Below are 26,215 nucleotides of genomic sequence, written 5' to 3' on the forward strand. Positions count from 1 at the left end.
TGGGCCTTAGTGAATAGCTGTTGCTGATGTGTGTCGACACCTCGCTGTGTAGCGAGAGCTGGGTTCCTCCTTTTGTTGAGGAGGAGCTTAGCCATGAGGAGGATGGATTATTCCAGAGTCTGTCTTGATGTACTGGATTGAAACTAAGGAAGGGAAAACCTGGACCCCTCTAGTAATGCAGCCCTATTCCACTGCAATGATGCTGCCCATTCATAGGTTCCAGGCGTAGCTCTGAGGTGCTTCACTTGCATACATGGAGGATGTAAAGCCTTCAAGCACTCAGTGCAACATGGCAAGGAAAGATGTCCTGCCTGGTGGTCCCTTACATCTAGCTGCTTCTTCTGCAAAGGCTGAATATGCTGTAGATGTTATAAAGCTGTCTTGTCAGCACAGTGAACTGAGGTTCCTATTTCTTTCTCATACTGTGGTGATGCTGTTCGCAACAGACTAAATATAGACCAGTGAGATGCATAATGGGAACTTTTTTTCCTAAAAAAAATATAAATATATATATATATATATATAAGGTGAAAACCCCACCATTCGAGTTATTTAAGTTATACTTGCAAAGAAATGTTTACCAAGAGATAAGCTGATATCTGGATTTATGGCACTTCAGTTTTTACTACTTTTTCTAGCACTTAGTATTACTTACTAAACCCTCTCTCACTGACAAGGGCAAAGTAGCAGATTTCCTTTTAGAAATTTGTCCCAAGGCTTTGAAGAATAAATAGTGGAAAAGAAGCTGCACTTAGAAAAGACAGACAGCTTATTACATTCCCTGGCTGCCTTCAGATAAGAGCCTCAGTGATTCCCTTTCCCTTACTGCTTATTCCCACTCTGTCTGGGCACTGGAGTCTGACGAAATCCACAGAATATCGAGATATTCTGGGACTGTCTGTCCCTGTCTGGTTCCCAGTCTGGGATAGCTGGCCCAGTCTGGTTCCTTTAATTGTGGGCATATCTTCAGAGAAGTCCAGGTGAATGAGTTTTGGCGTGCGAGCTCTCTTTTTCCCTCTCTCTCTGTCTTTTTGAAATTAAAAGAAACTTAGTCTCCAGTTATTTCTTACTTCTCTGGGGACAAAATGACATACAAAGAATAGCTTTTCTAGGATGGCTGTCAGTTAGCATGATCCATCAATCATTTTCAGTTAGTTATTGGAATAATGGTTGATTGTTATTACTGTAAGTGCAGTTAGGATTCTTCAGCTTTATCTGAATGACAGAAAATGGTAGTTCTGGGCTAAGATTTCCTGGACCAGTGCATTTGCCTCAGGGTGCTTGTCTGCTGGTGAGGGACAGAAGAGGAAGAATTATCTGCTGATGTGGCAGAGACAAATACAATCTTGTATGAACCAACAAATAGAAGATAGATAGATATTATTTGGTGAATTGTGCCCAGATTTTGCTTTCATTTACCTGGGTATAAACCCTGCACCATGATGATGTTTGCTAATATAGTTGTGTTGAATTTATTGCAACATCCCAGGCAGCTGAACAGGCAAGCTGACTACAAATAGACTGATTTTTTTTTTTTTTGCATTTTATGATGGGCTTTGCTGCTGCATGATAGGCCCATTTCTGGTTTTGTTAGGGTAAGGATAATGCTGCTTTGTTGTTATCTTGACTGATCGCTCACTTTGGGGGGAACGCCTGGTGACTCATACCTGAGCTGATGGACAAAATATTGTGAAATCTAGACGGAGCTAGAAAGCTGCTGTTGTAAACGAGGCATCAGCAGCATAACTCTCCTGGGATGAGCGAGCATTTGGCAAGATGCAGCGTGGCTTTCAAGACTGGTTCTTGTCTACTGCTGTTTTGAGGTTGTTCCCTCTTGCCTCCTACTTGGCCTGAACAGTCTTCTAATTTATTGCCAAAAGCTGTCCATCCTCTAGTTGACAACTCTGAATTTGTTTTTGCGAAGCTTCTCGTGTGTGTCCTGCTTGCTTCATTCATAGAAAAAAGCTAAGATGAGAAAACTGCAAGTGGGTGAAGAGGACACAACAGCCAAAAGATCTGTCTCTAGAGGAGAGCATGGTAGTGGTATTTTTTTTAAACATGTGTGTTCACAGGCCCAGCCACGGCCTCTTTCCAGAAGCTACTGCACTCCTGCTGTGTGCTTCATTTTACTGCTGACCACAGTCAATAACGTTTTAGGGCCTCCTGACTATTTGCAACCAAAGCCCTTTTGCCTCACTTAAATTCAGCTCAAAACCTAACTAAGAAATTACTGATTTGACACATACCAAAAATACCTGACTTATTACTATCGTTATTTAATTCAAAATAACTTTCTTTGGGTTAATGTTATTATTGAATGCAAAAATATCTGATTCCTAAACATCAGGATTGTTTTAGATCCGTTTTCCCCACAAGTACATAAATAAAAGGAAACAAATAGCCGTTATTTCCACTGGACAGGATTTGAGTGTGGAAGCATTCAGGTAAATGGCTAGTATCAGTAACTTTTTCAACAGTTACAGGACAGTAAAAGAAGTTATTTTATTTTACCACTTTAATTAGAGCAGATTCTAGGATACTTTTCACAGTTAAACCTTGAATATCCAAGCTGACTCACAGACCAAGTGTAAATATTTGAACAGTTAGGTTATGCCCGCAATATTTGCACACCATCATTTTAACTTAGAAATGTCACGTATATTCAACTACTGTATGTCACATATGTGCAAACAAATATGTATAACTTCCTTTTCTGAACACACATCTTGAGGCTTTGAACTCTGATTATGTATGCACTGATAATTTAAGAAAACATCAGTGGGTACAAATCTGTACAGTAACACTTACTTTTTTTCTAGGTTTGGCTCATAAAAGCTGCTACTCATTTACACCGATGGCTTTTGACACCATTCTTGCATTCCTCTGCCATTAGAAAGTGGCCTTAAATACAGAGTTACGTAGCGCTCAGAAGCCCTACTACCAATAAAATCAGTGTGTGACTTCAGTCTCTTTCATATTACTGTAGCTCCTGACTAACTCTGCTAAAGCTAATGCAGTACAGTAAAGTGGTGAGAAGATACTCCAGTAACTGCGAGTATCACCAGTATATGGCCTGTACATTACTACTTCTGAGCCCTCACTAGGTGATTTAATAGGGGATTGATTCAAAAGTCAGGTAATAAAAATTTATATGCCTACACTTACTGTTTAGTATTTCTGTTGGTACGTGTGTGTGATATTAGTAATCATACAGTGTTTTTTCTTTTTCATTTCATGCACCATATGTCATTTCAAAGTGTTTATTTACACGACTTGTAAATCAAGGAAGAAAAAGAAGGAAAGGGAAACATAGTGGAAGCAGGATGTCCTGTATTAAAGCTAATACATATTTAGAGCTGTCTCTTTTCTGAGTTTCAGGATGTTGGCTTAATGCAAACAAAGCACATGTTAGTGGCATTTCCTCCTTTGTAGCAAGAGTTCAAACCCAGTAAAATCACTTGTTCCCATTTGCTTCATTTATTTAACAGAATTATACAGTGTTAGACTTTCCATTCTGAATAATATTGCAAGAGTTATTTTCAAAATGAACCAAAGAAGCAACAGCAGGAAGATACAAAAAAGTCAGGAGCTACTTTAGCATTTTTTATGTGAATTTATATTATTATCTTAATTTCTGAAGTCATTAAACAGGGAATGAAGACCTGATACCAATGATATACAAGCTTCATAAGAGTGCAAAAACACTGGCTTCAACATCAGATGTGCTTGAAACAAGGTCTGCTATCTGATCAGGGATCTCTTTTAGACTTAATCAGATTTTTACCGGGATTCCACCATGATGTCCATATATCTAGATAAGGTTATTCAGTAATCTGAATTACCCAGGATGTGACAAGTGACAACCTAACTGATTTTTGTTAAAGGAAATTAAGCAAGGATGAAAAAAAAATTGCAAGCAATGTCTTGGATCCAGTTTTGTTGTGGATCTCTTTTACATGAATATGGATACAGAGAACATAAAACACCAGTGTTCTGATGTGGCCTGAGGGCCTCACTATTTATTTCACTAGAAATTAATTAAGTAGCATCAAGTATCTGTATTATTAGGGATTTAAAAAGTAAGACACATTAACTGTGCTGTCAGTTGTACCCTGTAAACAGAGATGGTAATGTAGCCATAGTGCTGATTGGTGTGATGCAGTCCAGTGCGTATAATTAACTACAAGCTGGTTGTTTACTTCATTCACAGCAGAAAAAATGGAAATGTGGTGGGATTTTGTTTTATCAGGGGGCTAGTTATTGGATAAGTAGAACATAACTTTGTATTTCCTGCTCTAAATGACAGGAATTATCACTAGAACCTGAAATATGAAAAGAGAAAGTATTTGCAAATCACCTGTTCAAGACTAAGAGGAATCCAAGACTAGACTTCAAAGAGCTTCTAGCTTGAGGAAAGGGTAGAAAATTAAGCAAAACCTGTCAGCATAAAGTATCAGTACTTTTTGAAACAGTGGCACAAAGAGATATCTGGGAATAAATTGCTTCTATCATAGGAGAATTCAAAACTGCTACTTTCTTGTTATTTTAACCTAAAAATGGTTTATTTATCTGTGTTCAAAGTAAGAAAAACCTTTAGTGCCATTGCTTGCACTGCATTCCAGAAAAGAATCACAACACTTGGACAGTAAATTCCCACTTTGAGTGAGCATGGCAGGATTTGGCTATAGCATCCTTGTACTCATTGTCTTCTCTTAAGGCTTTAAGACTTTAACGATCTTTGGGGGAGGTGGGTTTTAACCCCTGCCAAGGGCTTGTCAGTGGGTACCATTCAGGATGGAGTCTCAGGATACTGCAAGGGTTGTCCTCTCCCATATGTTGCAACAGCGTGCCAAGGGGGCTAGCCATACAATGACCATTCATGGCAATGAGAGACCTATGGCTGAAGCCTGAGCTGGCTTTGGAAATTTTTGTCCAGAGATAGTTTATCTTAATTAATCAGGTTTTTAGCTGAGAAGGATTTTGATGCTTAGGAGCATCTGAAAATCCCCTTCCTTTTGTTTATTTTCGATTTCATTTATGCCTAGGGTGTTTCCACAGGGTGCTATGAGGTCAGTGTGGACATGTGCTTAAGGATAAATAAATAAGATACTGTATTTCGGCCTCCTAAAGATTGACCTGCTCCTCCTTTCCCTGAACTTTCAGAAGATACCAAGAGGCTGTGCTGAAGCATGTGCTGTTAAAAACATCAGATCCAACTCCTGCAGACTTTTTCATGGAGCATAGGGATATGGTGGACTTCTAAAACCAGACATGTATTTGTTTACTAGTTAAAAAATTTGATTAATTAGTTATTTGTTAGTTAAAGACATAACCCAAAGGGATAGATGATAACATGCTACTGAATATATAATTTACATAACTACCCTAATTGAAGTCAGTGTTTAGATTTTAAGTTGAATTTGACTTCATTTCTTCATGGGACCCGAGGTGGTCACACAGAGACAGGTTTTCAAAAGAGCTCCAGGCCAGATTTGCATGTGTTCAGAAAACCCAGCTGGGGTTACGTTTCTATAAGGTCCAGGCTCTCATTTATGCACCTAAATAGTGACCTGACTGCAGAGAAATATATCTAGTGTCCAATGTGTGAGATTTGAAGGACATACAGCATTTTGGCAATGTAGTGAGTTTTACCTGGGTACAAACATCAGGCTTGCAGATTGGGCTGAATTCAGTTTCTGAATTTGAGGATCGTCTGTGGGAATTTTTTTGCATGTCAGTTTGGTTTGCTCTGTGAGATTGCTTTGTAGGTTTTAGTGTAGAGGAATCATGAAAGGCAGAGCTAAACTGTTAAATTCCTACCTGCTTTTTCACTGAAACTGTAGGAAACTTCAGCTGTCATGAGTCTCCTGAGTGGAAGATCGTGACCCTTTCAGTGAAAACTGGCCAAGTTTCACACCTGCAACAAAACCCACAGAATACCATCCTGCTTCAGGTTTCTCTCTAAATATTTTGTCACAGCTCTTTTTTGACATTATGCAGGAGAGGGATGATTTGGCTCTGAACATGTGCTCGGTTTTTGGCTCAGACCCACAGATGGGCAGAGAGCACCAGGAGTCCTCCCATGTCTGCAGTGCCAGGCGCCACTGAAGCCCTGGCACAGCAGGAGAACAAGTCAAGTGTTTTTAAAAGGATTATATGTAGGATGGAAAACATCCTCTTTTCATCAAATCTTAATTTCCTTTCATATGTATTTGTGCAACTGAACTATCTAAAAGCACAGCAGTTACTTTTCAACACATAGAAATGCTGGTTGGGAGTCTTGGTATTGTTGGCCCCATTTGCTCTACTTGTAGTTAGGCATTATTGACAGGCTCTGTGCTCATATGAAAATATTTTGCTCTTAGTGACTTCCCCTTTTCCATGCAGTGTACAGCTAATACGATTTGCTGATTACACAGATCCTTTTCTTATTCTTTTGAATACAGGCAATTATTGAAAACAGAACTGGGATCCTTTTTCACTGAATATCTACAGGTAGGCATGTGCTTTCTTTCATTTAAATCAGATTTTGTTATATGCTACTGAGCAAAATCATTTCACCCGCTCTAAATGCTGATCTAGAGACCCTTGAAACCATTCAGATACGTCCACTGACTTCTGTGTGTTCTGTCATTTATGTTCTAATGGGATTTGGATTTTATATATATATATATATATATATATACACAGTTAGATAGTGAAAGTCCAAGCCGTGGAATAGATCTGTGTAGTCACTGAGTTTCTGTATGACATTGCTGTCTTTCAGTAGACTTCAGACAGTTTCTTTTAACTTAAAATTTAAGTTCCTGAGTAAACCAGTTAAGTTCATTGTAGTATAGTTAATGGGAAAGAAATTTAGCAGTAATTACACACTATTGAAGCAGTATTCTTTCGGCTTCTCTAAGACAGAATACCTGCTTTGTGGGTGAGCCATTTTAAGTTTGAGAAGCACTTTCTGCTGCACAGAATATGTGCTGTATCCTGAAAGAAGTAGGGGATTATATCATCATTTGACAAGTGTCCCAAGTGATTTAAGCAAGATGGACACAGGAGGAGTCCTTTGATGATTGATCATTAAAATAAAAGAGCCCCTTCATTGTCAAAAGTTAAGAATGAACAAAATGTGAAATATGATGCCTGTAGGGAAGTACAGTAATAAGTAAAGGTAGTCTATATTTTATTTACAGAATCAGCTGCTCACAAAAGGCATGGTGATCCTAAGGGACAAGATCCGGTTTTATGAAGGTAACTTGGATTTTAGCATGACTACCTACATCTGTCACAAGAGTTTTAGCAAATGTATTCTGGGGGCAGTGTGATGCTTTCCCCCCCATCTTCCCAGGACTATGGATTAGCTGTATCAATTCATTCTTGCAGCCTGTTGTTGTGTCTTGCCTTGGTGTTCTGACCTGGTTTCGGCTGGGATAGAGTTAATTTTCTTTCTAGTAGCTGGTATAGTGTTATGTTTTGGATTTCATATGGGAAGAATGTTGGTAACATGCTGATGTTTTCAGTTGTTGCTAAGTAGTGTTTATACTAAGGGAAGGATTTTTCAGCTTCTCATGCCCAACCAGCAAGAAGGCTGGAGGGGCACAAGAAGTTGGGAGGGGGCACAGCCAGGACAGCTGACCCAAACTGGCCAAAGGGGTATTCCATACCATGTGACGTCATGGCCAGTATATAAACTGGGGGGAGTTGACCTGGGGGGATCACTGTGTGGGAACTAACTGGGCATCGGTTGGCGAGTGGTGAGCAATTGCATTGTGCATCGCTTGTTTTGTATATTCCAATTATTTTATTATTTTTATTATTGTTGTTACTATTATTATTTTCACTATTATTATTTTCTTCCTTTCTGTTCTGTTAAACTTGCTTTATCTCAACCCATGAGTTTTACTTTTTTTTCCCCGATTCTCTCCCCCATCCCACTGGGTGGGAGGCGGGGGAAGTGAGCGAGCAGCTGCGTGGTGCTTAGTTGCTGGCTGGGGTTAAACCACGACAGGGTCCCATTGGCTTTCATCAAGGAGAGGTGATTGCCTAGAGCAGCATCAAGGGAGTAAGGGAAAGGTTACCTCCAGCGTGGACACTTCCTTCTCCTTCAATTATAACCTGCTCAATGTTAAGGAAAAGTGGAAAAATAGACTGAGATATCTTAATAAACAAAAAAATAAGCACTAAGATCCCAGTTAGTTGAAGTGTCTGGCTAAGTCCAAAATAATGCTGTAGGTTGTTTTAAGAGTTATTGTGGATTCATGCTTACATAAACGAGGTCAGACACTGTCTCTTCTTTTTTACAGTCAAGCCTCCATTTGTCTGTCTGCACCTTCTGGAGGTGTCACCTTACGGAAATAAACATCAAGGATAACCTCCACCTGATGTGTCATTTTACAGACACCTTCATTTCGTGTCCTATGCTATTGTGTGGCATTTAGATGTTCTGTTAAAGATGCTGTTTTGTCCTAGATGTAGGCATACACCATCAGAGGGTGAAACGGTTTCGGAGTATCTTCAAGAATGATTACCCATTTAAACAGTCTGAAGATCTTTGGGGAGTCGAGGCAATTTTAAAGAAATGCGTCTTTCCTTTTCCAAAGTTGCAGTCATAATACCATTTAGTCTAAATATACTGTTTAAGCAGTAGCCTGGAGATAACCATTTCCATTACTTTCAGCTATCTATAAATCCTAAATGTAACCTTTCATTACTGACAGTACAGTTGATAGATTAAGATGGTTCTATGGGACCCAGCTTTTCTGGTGAAAAGACAATAGCTCCGAACACCGCAAAAAGAGAACCAATTTCACATTAAAAAAATACCCCCCAAAAGTACCCAAACTCTTCTAAGCTGAACAGAGAATTCCTCAGTTATATAAAATAACAGCTTGGAGAGCACAAGGGGAGCTGTAAGGATCTCGAGGCCTTCATAGCTGCTTTGTAAATCACAAAGGAAGTTGGTTTCTAAGTATCAAATCAGCAAATTGGATGCAGAGACCTACCAAAGTCCAACCCCTTTTTTTCTGGTTTTACTAGCTTGAAAATAAAAAAAATACTCTCTCTGATGTTTGAGATCAAAGCTGAGATGAGAAATTGATATGTGAGACCACTAAATGGCTTTCAAATGTAGGAGCATGTTTGGCAAATAAAAATATTTCAGCAAGCTGTTAAGTTTATTTTGGTTTTGAATTTGGTGTATCACTTTGAGGTTACCCCTTAAAATATGGTCAGAAATGCTGGTAAGGTGAGGATTAAATCGATCATGTTTTTTCAAGTGCGTCCTTGGAAGTGTCAGCTCACTAAGACTGGCTAGTTACGGGAGGGTAGCTGTAATTTAGGAGGCTCATTCAGAGCCAGGGGTCTTTGTGACAGATAGCTTTCTGTTAGCTTGCCTGGGGAGCTGCTGAAGGATGTGAGTTTCCAAGGCTGGAATTTGGGTCTTTTGGCAGCAGAGGTAGCAGCACCCCAGAGTCCATCCCATAGTCAGTGACTCCCTGGCTCCCAAAACATCCAAGGCAAAGCCGGGAGCATGGTAGTCTTGGGAACTCCCATTCTGAGCAGGGCTCCCTTCCTGGGTCTGCAGCAGCAGCCGTCCTGCCCTCAAATCTCAGTTTGTCCTATACATCCCATGGTTTGGGTTTCCCTATCCAGTTGGTGTTGAAGTTTTCAAAATAGGAAAAAGATCACTTCAGGGCACACTTTGGAGCATTTTTGTCCTGCAGGAGGTTTTGAAAATTTTAGCTTTTGTTTTGAAATGATAATTTTTATTCTTACATTTATTTCAGGAGTTTCAACTAGCTTTTAGAAGCACTGTGAAAAGTACTACATGCATTTTTATGTCATACAAAATTGACTATATTGTGCTTCATTAAAATGAGTATTTAGAGTAACCCCGCTTCCTGGAATCCAGCAAATGCTTGTGGTAAATGCAGGGATCTTTGCCTTACAGTAAAACAAATATGTTCTTGAAAGGACACGGAAGTCGCGTTCTTCTGTGTGAAAGATGCTCATGATCAACAAACCGTAGTAATTCTTCCACAGCCCTCAGTAAAAGGCCTGCCTGGCAAAAGGCAGTTAACTCTGCAGCCTTTCTGAGCTGCTGTACAGAAATCCATCACTTCACAAAACAAGCTGCCCACAAGGTGAAAGGAGTGTGTGACAGTAAAGACGTATTAATCTCAACAGGGTAATTTGACTTCATGCAATTCTAGCAGCAAGATTGAAAAGGACCAATGTTCAGCACCCACATCTGGAGCCAAATTTGTAAGGGCTTAGTTTCCACTTAACCTCAACTTGTGGGCAGCTAATGTATTTAACTCTTTTTAAAACTCTGCCCTCAAGGCATAGAGTGGTTGGGCTTCTCCTTCATGATCAGATTTATATCTTTGAAACACTTTAGTGTTTTAGACACTAGTACAAGGAGGTTATAATGCAACAGTATTTATTATTATTACTGCTACAGCTGCTAGGAAATTTTGAACCTGATTCCCTGCTCTGTTCACTAGAACTAATGCAAGACAAATTTTTAAAAAAATTGAAACCGAGAACACCCTTTTCAGTCTTGTGCACGAGTGTGTAGGACAGAGAGAACTCCTGCCTGGTGGTGCAGAAACGAAGACCTTGGTGTGGTTCACAAACCAACAGCTGCAGTATAGCATGGTGATCCACATTTGTCACAGAAAGCACTTAAAGACATCAACCCAGGAATAATTCAGGAGTTGCAGATGGGCCAGAGCTGGTGCTATTTGTCATGTGCTTAAAAATGCAGGGAGATAAAGTATTCCATAATAAAGATTGGCACTTGGCTAACTTTGAGTGTAGCTGCTTTCATGCAGTTTCTTTGTGATATGTGTGTAATTCTAGGGAAAATGTTCCCTGGCTGAGGCCCTAAGTAATGCTGTAATACAAAAATTAAGAATAGTATCTGATTCTGAAACCAATTGTAATATTGATTGATTGCTATTGAATTTGCTTCCTGATAAGTCATATTGTCTTGTCTGAATGCCTCATAATCATTGATGTATTTATCTCCATAGTACTTGCTGGTGGAGGTACAGTGCCATTGCTCTCCTTTCATAGTTGGGTTAGGGGCACAGGGATGCTGAAGAGCTTGCCCAAGGTCACACAGGCTGTCTTGGGGAACAGGGATTTGAGGCCAGCATCTAGTGATCAAGCCAGACTTCCTCTGCAGTAGATCTCGGCTCCTGCATTTGCCTCTGTTTTACAAAATGTTCTGTGAGGAACTCGGTGTCCAGCTTGGTTGTACAACCTGGCCAGAGCTTCTCCAGTCTCCACTGGGGAGCTTCCCGGTGGCTGGAGCTAGGGAATGGACAAGGAGGTGGCCTTGCTGTGAGGACCATGGGTAACTCGCATCATAGCAGGATTTGACTGCATCCTTTGAAAATTACAGTAAAAAACAGAGCTGCAACACCATTGTCTTTTTCCATAGATCTTGGGTGAGATTTTCTATGTAAGTGGAGATAGAGGGAAGCTCAGGGGGATCGATTTGAGGGGACACTTTGTGGAGCATCTCCACAGAGCGCGGGTTGCTCTGCTGCCTTGCAGCTTGGAAGGCAGAGAGGAGCATGGTGGGGGAGATTTCTCTGCAGGAATGCTTCCACGTTTAACCTGCTGTGTCCTCCTCCTGCTGCTCTCCTCCACAGTCTTGTCCAGTAGGTATTACTGCAAGAAGAGGAGGAGGTAACCGGGGCCATTACTCTGTTCTTCACGGGTTTTTTTCTGAGTAAGCTTTAACCACAAAGTCTCTGAGTTTACTAAGAACATTAGATGTGTCACCTGAAAAGACACAAATACTGAATGATCTGATACACTGAAAGGAATACTAATTCCATACTGCTAATAGTAGCTGGTACATGATTCATCTTTGTGTATAATAGCAGATTCACATTGTTTCCTGCATGTTTTAGTCTTTGGAGTTAGCTGATTACAACCTAAACGGTTCACTGCTTTTTTGTGTGTTTTTGCAGGGCAGAAACTACTGGATACCTTAGCTGAAACCTGGGATTTTTTCTTCAGTGATGTCCTGCCCATGCTTCAGGCTATTTTCTATCCTGTGCAGGTGAAAAATTACTCTGTTACTATAGAATCTTGAAAAACTTGAAAAAGCAACTTTACTGGTTCATCAACAGATTGATGCAATCCTTAACTCTCTTTCCTTGGGCCAACCTCCCAGTGCAGCTGTTCTGTATAGTCATGTCATGCAAATAAGTTACTTACAGAAATGAGTTTGAAGTGCTTGGGTGAAAAAGATGAAGGGGGACTTTGAAAACAAAAGCGGAGTGCAGTGAGGATGGTTACTCCTTCTGCCAACTCACACTAAAAGTCAAAAAAGGTTATGAATGATAAACTGAAATATGCACACAGCGAAATAAGTGGAGCTGTGTTGACTTAAATATTTGCATTTCCTTCTCTGCAATGTGAATTTGTCTCAGAAGTATCTCCACTTTTGAAAAGGAATTGTATTTCTGAGATCAAATTCTATGCTGCTATAAGTGGACAACAATAGTGAAGTTAGACCAGTTTACATGAACATAGAATTTGACTCCAGTAATTTTAAATCCACAACAGGTACTTGATCTGATTTGGATGAAGGCTCAATCTTCTAATTTCGTGATGGCCACAGAGTGTTGTTTATCACTTAAGTCCCAAGGAAATCTGTACCAGATAGGTATAAGTGACCTTCTGGACTTGCTTCTAGATGCCTATAAATTTTAGTGGGAGCTTGGTGCCTGAACATATTTGGGGAAACTTTGAAACCGTCTCCCATTTTTCCGAGTGGACTTCACGCCTAAAATGATTGTCCAAATGTTAACAATATTACTATTTACATCTGCAGATAATTACAGGCATGAAATCTGAATTCAGTGGAAAAGCTGCAACTTTACACAGACTTTGATTCTGAAAGAGAAGACCTCTAAAAACATACAGGGCTATTTCACCCATTGACTTCTGTCTTACCAGTAGAAACTTTAAAACAATAGAAATAAGATGGTACCAAAAACCTATTAGAACACAATGGGAGATTTTTCAAGTGCCACATAATTTAAATCCAAGGCATTTGGGCACATAGAGATATAGGTAGGCTCTCAACCTCATTTTACAAAGCACTTGACTAAATTAGAACTCACTCAGAAGTTTTTGAAAATTGCACCAAATCCACCTTTTCATTGTTGTGTTCCTGAGGCCTTTGAAAATAATTTAGCAACACAACTCTCCTCACCTTTCAGATGCAAATAATTGCTTGAATTTTCAAAGGAACCTAGAGGGGGGGTAAGAGCCCCAAGCTCCATGTAATTTCAAATAGATCTAGGTGTCTCTTGTTCTGAGGTTACTTCCAAAAGCCCAGCTGGTGCTTATGTGCTCTTGTAAATTCTGTTCATTAGCAATTGAAGCAGTTTGGGGGCCTTTTTTACTTCAGTATAAATAATTAACAAAGTGAAAAGGAATGGTTGGGTTGGGTCAGGTCAGGTCAGGCTTCTTTATTCCCAACTAAGATAAATCAATATCAGCTGAATAACAGATCTTCCAGAAATGTTAGTATTTGGCTGGCAGCACTCATAACTGCAGGCAAGAATATATATGTACAGCCATACATACCCAGGGAAAAAACCCTGATGCCAGAAACAGGAACAGCTTTGCAACTCCTCATAAGGCAAGCGGTGTTAATCTCTGCAGGCAGAGCTAGCATTGTATTCTAAAGATGAGATTTTCTTCAATAAGAAGGTATTCTTGAACTGCAAAAAGATGTCTTTTGAAAATACAATATGAAACTGCAATTCTGCTCCTGCCTTATAGTGAAGTCTCCCAAACTGTGGAGAAAAGGAGGATCCACAGGTGGGCTGAGTCAGGATTCCCACCATAATTCAAAGACAGTACCCAGCCAGTACTCAAAGTCTTGTGAAATAATGAAAATTCAACCCTTTTTCAACCCTGCTTTTTTTTTTTTTAAATATGATACGTTTCATTACCATTAAAGTACAAAATATACATATGTATCCTGCGCTCAGGTATGATTCCCCCCATCCCACCCCTTCATCATCTTCAAACACAGTCAGACTCACTCAGAGTCTGCAGCGCTTGTTACTGCCAAATCAAATTCACTGTGCAGACTTATAGGCTGCTCTGTGTCCTTTGTTGTTTCCTTTGCTTTTCATTCAGGTTTACCATTCTTGTAATCCCTGAGAAGTGAAGGAAGGAATTTTGACAGAGGATTTTGAAACTCATTTTCACACTGCTCATAATCCATCTTGCTTTGTTTCTGTTTCTAAGGGGAAGGAGCCCTCAGTTCGGCAGCTGGCTCTTCTGCACTTTAGGAATATAATTACCCTCAACATTAAATTGGAAGATGCATTATCACGTTCCAGAGCCAGAGTTCCACCTTCTATTATTCAGATGCTATTAATACTCCAGGTAAATTGATTACTTTTCTCAGGCTGTTTTCTTTATCTGTCTTTCTGTACTATATTGCTGAAGTCTTCTTAAGCAGTCTCTGATTTTGCTCATTCATTGAAAACTTCTTACCTAGAATGCCAGAGTGTCTGTGCAATTAAATGTGGTCCTAATATCTAAAAGTAGAGGCTTTAGAGGTTCAGATTTCATGCCTTAAGATCCAGAGGGTCTGAGAGTAAAGACTCATTTTAAAACTGTAGGCCTTGCAATACGAAGTTTTGCAAGCAGACCAGTGTGTGTGGTAATAACGTGACTTCCATTAAATTCTGCATGTTGCTGCATTAGCAGTTCTGGATGTGAAGCTTCGCATCTGGAGTAGGCAATAAAGTGAGTATGCAATTTATGGTTGAATCATGGTCATATTTGGTCACTGGAACCAAATTCTATCAAAGCTGTTGATACAAAACCATTAAGACCAGATACTGGTATTTGCCTTCAGTGTTAGTTTTGGCTTTTTTTAGTAGGAGTGAGGTGAAACAAAAAGAGGAATTCCAGCCAAAGGGCAAGTTCAAGGTTTTTTTTGCTTAATTAAAGAAAAGCATGAGCTTGTGTCGAGGAGAAGGGGAATGAGGCAGGGAGAGAGCCAGGAGTGGATTCTTAGGGGGTGAGGAAGTTGAGATTTTCCTGGCTGGTGATTTTTTTTTTTATAAACAAATAGATTTACAGCAAACAAAAGGATATAGTTTCTCACACGTAAAATGTTTCTTTGTTCTTTGTCACCGTATGAATTAGTTCTGTGTCTGAAATTGTTTTAAAGAGCAGGATAATCTAAAGGCCAGTGATGAAGATGGAGCAAGGAGTAAGATTCTCTCTGCTGGGTCAAGAAATGGTATTTCACCACTGCTATCGCACTGTACATTTGTTGGAGTGTATAATGGTGTGTTTAACCTAGTTTTCTCAGAAAAAGGTACCTGCGCAATAGGACTGCTTGCTTGCCCCTTGTCTGCCTTCTCCCTATCCTCCATCTTACCAAATGCTTCTTGAAACTGCTGGCAGATTGTGGCACAATGACAGCAATACTGGAGATACTAAGATTCCTAGGAGTTTCATGGAAGTTAGTGTCTGGAGAGAGGAGAGGAGCCTCAGGGAAAAATTGGAGCATGGCTTAACTGCATAATGAGACATCAAAGAATTCACATAATTGAACTGTGAACCCAGCTGTGTTAATAGACACCAGAGACTCCACATGACAGAGTACCATCGCAAAAATCTTCATCACGGGAAGGTTGTCTATCAGGCCTCATCCCTTAGATGCAAGGTAAACTGTCTATTCTAAACCAGGCTTCAGCAGTGTCATTGCTAACAGATCTGCTAGCTTTTTTGTGGTTTCTTCTTTAGAGAGTCTGTGTTGGCTATGGGCAGGATCCAGCTTTGAATGAATTCAGTGGTGAGCTGGAAACTGAATAACTTCCTGATTTAGAAAGTTCATAGGAGGTGATGTAGAGTCATTTGCCAGGATTAGTGCTACAAGAAACAGTTTCTTTGTAAATCTGCTTTCTTCAACAACCAGAAGTGTTAACAAGGTGGATGCCTGTTTCGGTAAAAGGCCAAATCCATTCTCATTGCAGAGCTGTCAATGGAAATCAATTACGAAGTGAGAGGGAGTTTGCCCCTGGGTGTTTATTTCTGAATACATTACCTATGGTTGTATGGTGGGGATGGTGAAAAGTCCTTTCTTGGCAATAGCTCTGCCAAACCTGTGGTTTAAAATCTAATGGAAATTACAGGAAAAGGTCAGAAGAAAATCTGGGAATGAACTATTTACATGCTTAGCAGAGTTAGTCAATAATTGGATTTCAGAGCAAAGGCTTTTTCCCAAACTCAAATGTCACATTAAACAAAAGCAAATTTTATACATTTATGGCGTAATAATAGAATTTCCTTGACTTAGATCAAATCAACATGTGAATAGGGCTGGAGGAGAGATAACAATTCAGCTGTCCAAAGAGAACATGGTGGACTTGTGTGCATGGATTTCCCAAAGTGAGAGACAATGTCTTGGTGTGAACATTGTCTAATCCCTATTTCTGTCTACCATGGATATCTCTTCCATAACAAACTCGGTGACACTGGAGCCAGACTCTCATGGCTAGATGATGAGTCTAGTGATGTCAGCCCTGGACCAAGTGGTGCTTGGTGCTAAGGTTCCCTGTTTCTGTCCTTGACAGCCTTGTGCAGCTGTGTTATCTAATTAAGGAGTAGGTCATGTTCTTCGGGACAGCAGCTGTAAAGTCAGCTGAAGGTCACAGGTTGACAAAGGCCTATGCTGACATGCACCAGTCTGTCCTGTTAGACTGGATTAAAGCGGCAGAGATTTGGTAACTAATGCAGGGTGCATCTGGTATTGCTCATGTTTTAGTTCGTCATGGTGTAGGGGAAGAGCTCTGTCAGTTTGTCAGGAGAAGACACTTTTTCCTTATGGAGGGAAAGGGAAGCTGCAGCAATCCTTGGACTTTATTCAGGAGGTAGGTGCTGATTCAGCAAAGCTTAGTAAGCACGCATTTTACCTGAGCTTGGGTTAGCTTCATTGGCTTCAACATGTGAGTGATTTCATTGACCTCTGTGAAGTTACTGACTTATTGCAAGTTGCACACATTTCTTGCTTGCTCAGCTGGCCATGCTCTGGCAAGGAGAATAAAACAGTCCCTGCCAAAGAGCTCCTGAATAAAAGGGCCTGAAGTGAAGTTGCACCCCTTACTTCATTGTTCAGGTGATTGTTTTTCCTTCTTTGCATCAAATCTTTTTTCCTGTCCACAGTAGACTGTTTGCTGGAAGTATGCCTACCAGCCATGCATTTAATAACCTAGCATGTGATACAGCACCCACACCAGTCCTCTGACATACAGTGACATGATAGAGGATATACGCTGGGACAGAAGGGGTCACCAACCTGACACATACCTCACAATTTCCCCGGAGAGCCGCATACCTAAATTGCTTTGTGTTTAAGGCATCAAAGACTAAAAAAAAAAATAATGAGGGGAAGGAAAATCTTGTATCTTCTCTATGCAGTCCTTTTTTGAAGGAAAGAACCACCTCCATTTCTGGGATAAAGCTGTTTACAGTATTGTAATAACAGATCGTATATCTGAAGCTTTGTTGCAGGATACCCTCCATTTAAAGGATCAGAAATTAGTCCTTGAGTTAATTATTAGACTTGGGTTCTCCAATCCAGTAGAGCCACTTCTCACCAGTGCTATAACCTGGTCTAATTACAAACCAGCAATCTATCAGGAAAGCAGCAGTCCCCCAGAAGTGGGGGAAGAAGTGATAGTTCTGTGCTGGTGAAGTCAGTGGGAGTTTTATCATGGCTTGGAAGAAGGGCCTTATACCACTCAAACTTTTGGTTGCCAGCATAGCCTGACCCAGTTACAAAGCACAAACTGAAATGTTAATCCTTTGTGGCTGCATATAGGAACATAAGCTGAAGCGCCTCCAGGATGCTCCTGTTTAAGTTGCAGGGCCTTCAAGAGCAGAGTTGTGACTGAGGGAAGTAAAAGAACTAAAACTGCTTTTGAGCACAGAGCGATGCACAGGAGCTCATGTAACTATACTGAGTTGTCAGTCTCACCTTGATGACCTTTCTTTTTGGGTGGAATTAGGAAGCTGGAGGGAGAGGGATAAACAGAAGGAGAGATTAGAAAAGAATTTTCTCCTTTATGCTCTGTGAACCAAAGAGAGCAAAACTACCACCAGAGGATAAACAATCTGACTTATTTCCCAAAGCGTGTTGTCAAAGATGACCTTTGCCACTGAAACTGGAACATCTTATCTCCAGGTATGTCTCCTGAGGTCTGAGAAAGTTGGAAGAGAAGCATTAAAAAGTGTTTGTCTGCATCTTTCAGTTAACATCAGGATTATTTGAGTTCACAGAATCTCTCTGGGTGACCTGAGGTATTTAAAAACCTTAGAAGAACACCACAGTATCTCTCGTGCCGAGAGATGAGGCCTCACTAAACATAAGCTCTGAAAAGAAAAATAAAACCTGTGGTTTCCTTTTTGGCTTCTCTGAGCTTCACTTGAATTCCCTTGCCCGTTGTCTTTCTCTGTAAAGGAAGACAAAATAAATACATAAAACTGCCCAGTGTGACCTATTTGTTATCTCTGGAAAGTTCCTAAATGTAGGTTCAGCTCCTTGCACTTTAAAGGGGTGGAAAAGCACACTGCAAGAGCTGAAAGCAAAATGCAGAGTGTGCTGTTTTTCCAGCTCAGCAGCCACATAGCAAACCAAAGACAGCATAGTGGTTAAAAACAAAATACCCTTTGCTATCGGAAGACTTTAGGGTCCTGCTTGTGGAACAACAGATTAGCTGTAACACTACAATGTGTGTCAACTGGGGTCAATTCTTCATGGCCATAGTTCTTCAAATTTGTTGGTTGCTTTTGAGAAGTTGTCTTACTAAGTCTCTTAGACCTGAAGCATAGGTTGAACAAAGTGGTGTGGGTGTGAGGTTTCAAAATGTTTTTAATTTCTCTTTACCTTTTTCTGAATTCCTGATTTATAAGACACAAAAAGTAGAAGCCAATAAATAAATGCATTGTAGACCCTATTTAAATATAAATCACCATATCAAAAACTTGTGCTTCCCCTGGGTTGTGCATAAATGTGTTTTCTTCCTTCCTGGTGAAAGGCTGGCTTGTCCATCATTTGCATCAGCCCCATAGGCATGTAAGGAGTCAGGTAAGAAATCTTACAGCTGGGACACTGCCTGACACAAAGGGAAGAGTTCTCCATTGCTTTGTGTTGACATACACAAAACTGAGAATCTGGGCCTCAAGATTTACACCTTAGAGTATTTTGTAGAAACAACGCTCACTTCTAAGCAATGTCCTCTGTCTTACTCTGTCTTATTTGTTGTCTCTATCAGCAAGTGCAGTTTGCTGTAATGACATTGACAGAGGTTTGTTATCCTGGAATGAATTTGTATTGCCATGATTTTAACAAGGCATAGCATTCATTTGTTGTAGGAAAAAGACCTTTTGAAAGAAAATCTTGACCTTTTTGCTAGTGAGGAGTATTTGTCATACTTGATTTTGAATTTCCTCATTTGGTTTTTATTATTGTGCTAGTTTTCTGGTGCTGGGAATCATTTCTGCATGGAAGCAGCAAAAACGCTGGAACTATTTCCTCTACATCTTGGGGTATTGACTCAAGCAGGTTGGGATGTGCTGTGTTAATGACTATGAGACAAGAAGCTGGGAACTGATCAGAGAGTTCAAAAAAGTGACAGCAGCAGTAGCCTGAGTGCAATACAGGAGAACCAGAAAGGTCTAAATGTACATTACAGTCGTGCTGACACTTTGGTCGGCTGATGGTGCCAGGTGGGAGTGCTAAATACACTATTTGTACTAACCAAAGTACTGCCTTCGGTTGCTTGCATGTCAGTCGAGCAATTCCCCTGCCATAGTTGGGGACCTTGGTGTAAGTGGTAAGGACATGAGTCCGTGACAGTCGGTGGCTATCCGTTTTCCATTTACGAGCTGTAGGCTTATAGTTAAGGAGGAAACCACATCAGAGGCATTTTCCCTCTATAATGTTTTTAGCTCTGTTTCCGGCTGGCACTTATTTCATGGCTCACCACAAGTATGTTTTCTTTAGGGGCAGAGATAGGGGGAGCGAGCGTGGTTGCTCTTAACCAATCTGTAAGCCTGACTGACAGGGCACTTTTTCAATAGTAACTCCAGTGCAGCCAGCGTTTCTGTACCATGAATCTTAGAATATCTGTGCTCACGTGGACCCTCTTTGTAATTAAGGCCAATGGAAGTCCATTGCCATATGAAAAGAAGAGATTTCATTTGGAAATCGAGTACTCATCAAAACTAGCTCTGAACATATTTGACAACAGTACATGTTGCCACTTCTGTCATCTTAAGCAGCAGATAAACAGGAAAGCAACATAAAATATAGTTGCTTTGCTTTATTATATATAAAGGTGTCTCATGAACACCGTGGTGTAGTAATTCAAATGTGCGTCTTGTCCCTCCTCTTAACAGAAAGTCAATGTTCAGGGGAACATGACCATAACCTTGTCCATACCAGTTAAACACAATTGTTTTAGAAGGCAGTTTGCATTGTGCAAACTCCCTTTGGGTGCACGTTCATAGTGCATTTTAAGAGTACCTTGCGTTAAGTAAAATGTCACTTCTGTGAAGGATACCAGTTAGTTAACCAAACGTATGGCTTCAGATGGAGTTGGTCAAATGCCACAGCAGTTGTCTAGACTGCCCTGAGTTATGCTGTTACTGTCCATCAGGTAACTCTGCAGTTACTGCCCATTTGCCGTCTTGCACTGTGGTAGGTGAGAAGTGCTTACTTGTCCTTCAAATTACTCAACACTTGCCTTGGGGTTAGAGTGGGCGTGCATGGAGTTACGGCATAGCTGCTGCCTATGGCACCTGAGACTACCTTAGCCCACAATAATTTATTTGTGCAGCCTAAGTGTGAGTTGTTTCAGCTCAATTCAGTTAGATAAGTGTTTAACCTCAACTAAACCAGGTTGTCCTTACTAAAATATATGTCTGTCTCCTGGAGTTTGCCTCCATTAATGAAACTGGCGTATTAAAACCAGTACAAGTTCATTGGTAGGCAAATCCTTAATCCTTAACAAAATAGAGTTAAATCAGTAAAATCATTCTTAACTTGAATTAGAATGTCCCTGTAGACCCTGTAATTTTATCGAGTAAAAGGGAGAAGGTTTTAAATAATTGCATTAGTTTGTACAAATGTCTTTTGTGGACCCATTTGGGCCGGTAGACTAAAACTGGCTGTTGTGGTTTAACCCCAGCCAGCAACTAAACACCACGCAGCCGCTCACTCACTCCCCCCCCACCCAGTGGGATGGGGGAGAAAATCGGGAAAAGAAGCAAAACCCGTGGGTTGAGATAAGAACGGTTTAATAGAACAGAAAAGAAGAAACTAATAATGATGATGATAACACTAATAAAATGACAACAGCAGTAATGAAAGGATTGGAATGTACAAATGATGCGCAGTGCAATTGCTCACCACCCGCCGATCGACACCCAGCCAGTCCCCGAGCGGCGATTCCCCCGCCCCCCTTCCCAGTTCCTATACTAAACGGGACGTCCCATGGTATGGAATACCCCGTTGGCCAGTTTGGGTCAGGTGCCCTGGCTGTGTCCTGTGCCAACTTCTTGTGCCCCTCCAGCTTTCTCGCTGGCTGGGCACCAGAAGCTGAAAAATCCTTGACTTTAGTCTAAACACTACTGAGCAACAACTGAAAACATCAGTGTTATCAACAGTCTTTGCATACTGAACTCAAAACATAGCACTGTACCAGCTACTAGGAAGACAGTTAACTCTATCCCAGCTGAAACCAGGACACTGGCATAAAAGATAGCGCTGAAATTTTGACTGTTGAAAAACTGAGCAATAAACATTCCCACGGTGCAAGAATCCTTTGAGGCAGGGTGCTTCAATACTGTAATTCATGGGTTGTCTACAGGGGGAACATAAGAAAGTTAATCTAAGCTGCCTTTTAAAGAAGATTAATTAAACCCCATTAAAACTCTGTATGGACACTCATTCTGAGAATTAAAGGGGTAGGAAGGCTGGGGAGTTAAATTAATGACACTTCAATTCTACATCAGAGGCTTACGCACAATTTATCTAAACAGCTTTCTGTTCTTAATTTAGTGAATATAATCCCATTTTCCTGACTATCCCCAGGTAGACAAAGCCATGAAGGAATTGTGGCTGTTGAATTGCCCAGGGCACTACAGGGGGGGTCCCCAAGAGGTGGCAGTCACTTCTCGGCTGTTACGGCTGACCGCAGACCCGGGACCCGGCACCGTGGGTGGTACGTACCAGCTATGGCCGTGGTGGCAGCCAGCACAAAAGGGGAGGACTGTTTGCTCTCATGACTGAGTTGTGTCCACGCAGGTAGAAGGTCAGCCGATGCTGGTCGGGGTCGCTGGTGCAGCACCTCCTGTTCTGGCCTGCTGGGATTCGCCTGGCCCTGCTCACGGGAAGAACAGCAAAAGTAATTTCCAACAGAAAGACTGTGCAGGGTTGTTTCGTAGTGTTGCACACCTGGGCTTCCCCATGGTTTTCGGAGATGAGTCAACATCGGTTTCCAGTTAGATCTGTACTGAGCTGCAGCTGGGTGCAGAGCTGCTTGGATAGCACTCTGTGCGGGTGCCACCATGCCCCTGCCTCCTCACTGCCTAAAGCTTTCTGGCTGAGCACGGGGCTGGCAGACAAGCTTCCCACCAGGAGATTTCAGAGGCAGCCCACGTGCCTGTTCTCCTGCTGCTTGAGCCTTTCCTGCGGCAGACACGGGGCTCCACAGTCCTTGCTGGATTTTGAACACTGGTGCTTGCTGGTAGCACAGCTTCTCCCATCATCTTGCTGGCTGCTTCATCACCTTTTACCTTCCCATACATTGCCTTCTGACTCTTTTCTTCCCCTGACCCCATCTTGTTTTCCCACAGGGCAGAAGGGAGGAAGGCAGAGAGCGAAGTAGCTGGCAGCATTTTAGTCGCATGGAGGACAGCTGGAAGCTCATCCTTGCAGGCAGCTCTTTCTCTGGTCTCAGTTTCCCCCTCCTGTCTTCAATTACACCCATAAACTGGGTCAAGACCTGGTAGCAGCCGGTTGCAGAGTGCCAGGACACACAATGCGGGGAGCTGCCTGCGCCACGGGCTGTTAGATGGTCGTGACGAGCATCTCTCAGGAATGCCTGAAATACTGAGTCCTCCCAGAGGCAGCGGTGACCTGAGCGAGTTATGGGGACCTGGGTGGCAGCTAGTGGAAATGCAGATGCTGTGAAGCTCTGTTTGCCCTGTAGGCAGCTGGAGTTGGTTGCGCTCTCTGGCAGGCAGCCAGCTGCCCATCTGGCTTGGGGAGACACGAGGGCACGGCCAGCACTGCTTGCTCTAGAAAGGAGGTGTCCCCCAGCAGCAGGCACAGAGTGGTTTGCTCACACGGATGTGAATGGCAACTTTGTAGAAGAGTCCCCTATAATTAGAGAGGAGCGAAATGAATCGTTTCCTCTATGAATTGTTTGGAAGTAACTCTGGCAGCTGTTCGCTTTCCATCAGGAGTGATTTCTCCTGGGGTTTTGGTGTTTGCCTGTTTCTGTGTCTATGCTATAGAATTTTATTATAATGGGAAGATGTGTTTCCATTTAAGCCGACAGGGTGATTAAAACAAATTATATAATATGTCCTAGCCTCCGCCTTCTCCCCAGAAGGTGCACTGAGAAGGAAAAGAGTTGTGCAAGGTATGGAAATTCCTCATCTGCAGTGCCACCTAAGCACCCTCCCCAAGCCTTTCCTCTCCTGGTCTGTGGTTGCTAGTGCCAGAACCAGCAGCCCACAAGGACAGTGTGTACCAGGCTAGTGGCATGGGGACTTGTGCAGAGGGTAACTGCTTTGTGGTGTATTTCTTTCAAAAATAAAAAGGCTGTGCATTGCAATCTGCAAAAGATAGGTGAGTGATTGAATGAGTCTCTCGGAGGCATTCTTTCTCCCATGGTGAGTGGACAGGGTTAATCGTCTTCTACCAGTAATTTCACAGTCTTACCCTTAGCTCTGCTGTGCCTGCAGAAGAAGCAGCTATGTGGCACAGTGATACAGGACACGTACTGTGAAATTCATTAACTTGGCACTACCCAATTATTAGAAGCAATTAAAAGGTAGACAGTTAATCATGTGACAGAGCAGGATTCAGATTATGTTATTTGATTTAAACAGTTATTTCTTGGGAGCCCTCTCCCGTTCCCAGTGAGCTACTGGGTGGTTGCGGCAAGAATTCTGCAGCGCAAGGTGACAATGATGTGGCAGGTCATGCCTACGAGTCAGGCGTGTGGGCAGTTGTGCTGAGCATCCCTGGTACGTTACAGCTTTGCTGTGAGTGAACCATCTGGTCGTGGCGGCATGGTTTTGCTGAGAAGCGACCGTCCATCAGAAAGGGTGGGAGCTGTGGTGGGGCAAGCCAGGGGTGCAGGGAGGGGAGGGAACCACTCCTGACTCATGTGAGCTTCAAAACGGATCCAGAGGCTTCTGGTTTGAAGTCAGTAGGCAGGGGATTGTGCTTTAGTGCTCTGTGATCCAAATGCAAAAAGCAAGCATGCTGCAATCAAGCAGATGCTGGCAAGAGAAAAAGCTGTCGTTGAGCATGGCTGAAATCAGTCAGAAAGGTGTTTTGCAAAATACAGCTGTTGTACTCGGAGTGGGTCTTGCATGAAACCAATTAAATTTCTTCTTGAGCAGCTAAGAGCTGTCAGCTGCTTCTATTCCCAGCCACCATGTATCTCCGAGCCTCCTTACTTGCTAGCATGGGTAGATGGGCCTTCGTGCACTGGGCACTGTATAAACACAATTAAAATACGGTCTCTGCACTAAAGATCGTGCAGCCTGATGCAAGAGACGGTAGGTATATCTGGTCAGACAAATGGGGAGCAGAAGGAAACAAGGAAGCAAACATACTAGAAGTAATTTTATGACAAATAATACATCGTTGGCCTTAGTGGTCTAGATGTCCTCTAGAGACTAAGGGCAATGTGGTCCTTCTTGTCCTCTTGTTGTAGGTTACGTGTTGGGCTCCAAGAAAAAAAATACATCCCTCATTCCTCCTGTATCACTCATGAGCCTTTCTTGTGGTTTCCTTGTTTAGTTGAAGAGAACAAAACCTTGGAAGAAGCAGTGGGGTATTTCCATTGTTTCTCAAAAGACTGAATCACATTAGGACAGATGTTTAGGCAGTATTAAGCTAATGCGGCTCTGCTAAAGCCCCTGTATAGTAGAGAAGGAATTGGGCAGTAGTTTTGCCTGAAAATCTCCAGATTATGGTTATATATGTAGCTGTGTTGTTAACATTTAAAACAGAAGCAAGGAGAAGGTTTGCTGCATAGAGGTGGCTGTGTGATACGATGTGAATTAAATTAAAGCACCAGCCAGCATTAAGGGGAGCAGGGACAGTGGGAAAATACTTTTGTTTCAGTAATAGGGTCATATCGACAACAGGTAGGTCAGGGCGTCTGTTGGTTTCAACCACATAGGTTTCTATTACATGTAGATCTATCTGTTGCAAGATAGATCTTGCAGGTTGTTGCAAGAATTGCTGAATGCTGCTGAATTTTGCCAGAGCGTGGAGTTGCCAGTGTGCATGTCCCTGGTGGGTGATGGGGACGAAGGAGGGAAGGTCAGCCTTTTAGAGCTACTCCTGCAATTACGTCCCTAATCCGTCTACTGCTTGCATTTGGGGAGTACACTGCTCAGTGCTCTCTGGCTGTAAACTTGGATTTTGTATGCTTGTATTTCTTTGTTTCCTTTTACCCTCTGCACACTGGGTTGCTGAGACAGTGTTTCTGCTCTAGATCCAGTCAGTTACTTTCCAAGTATTTTGAATTGGCAAAGATTTTTTTATTGAAATTAAATTGTTCTGTAGAAAGGTGTTGCTTTCAGCAAAGCTTTTGCTGCAAGCCAGGAGGGCTCCCTCAGGGCCAGGCTGCTGGGCACCTGGGCTCCAAAACTTCTGTGTTCTGGGATTGATGGAAGCTCGACCTCCTTGTGCAAGAGAATAACCACAAAGCACTCACTCAGCAGTGCGCTGCTCAGTTCCCAGTTCTCCCAGTGGGTTGCTCCCTGCCTGCATGAGCAGCAGGCTGTGGGCAAGCAGCTGTCCTGAGTGGCTGGTTGCCTGAGCAGACAGCTGCTCACGGGTGGTGTCTGAACCACGCACCTTCTTAAGCCAGGATAGATAGGTGATCTCGAGGTAGTCTGCTTT

General features: G+C 41.9%; 1 protein-coding gene across 10 annotated transcripts in view; it reads left to right on the plus strand.

Annotated features, from left to right (window-relative positions):
- PRR5 (proline rich 5) overlaps positions 1-26,215 on the plus strand; it is a 94,740-nt gene that overhangs the window by 50,315 nt on the left and 18,210 nt on the right. For all 10 annotated transcript variants that reach the window (XM_052789870.1, XM_052789878.1, XM_052789869.1 and 7 more), the window contains 4 exons: positions 6,447-6,495; positions 7,188-7,245; positions 11,982-12,073; positions 14,284-14,424. In XM_052789870.1, the coding sequence (XP_052645830.1) occupies positions 6,447-6,495; positions 7,188-7,245; positions 11,982-12,073; positions 14,284-14,424 (340 nt within the window). The remainder of the gene's footprint in view (positions 1-6,446; positions 6,496-7,187; positions 7,246-11,981; positions 12,074-14,283; positions 14,425-26,215) is intronic.

Source organism: Harpia harpyja, chromosome 6 (genome assembly GCF_026419915.1).
Source record: "Harpia harpyja isolate bHarHar1 chromosome 6, bHarHar1 primary haplotype, whole genome shotgun sequence".
Lineage (NCBI taxonomy): Eukaryota > Metazoa > Chordata > Aves > Accipitriformes > Accipitridae > Harpia > Harpia harpyja.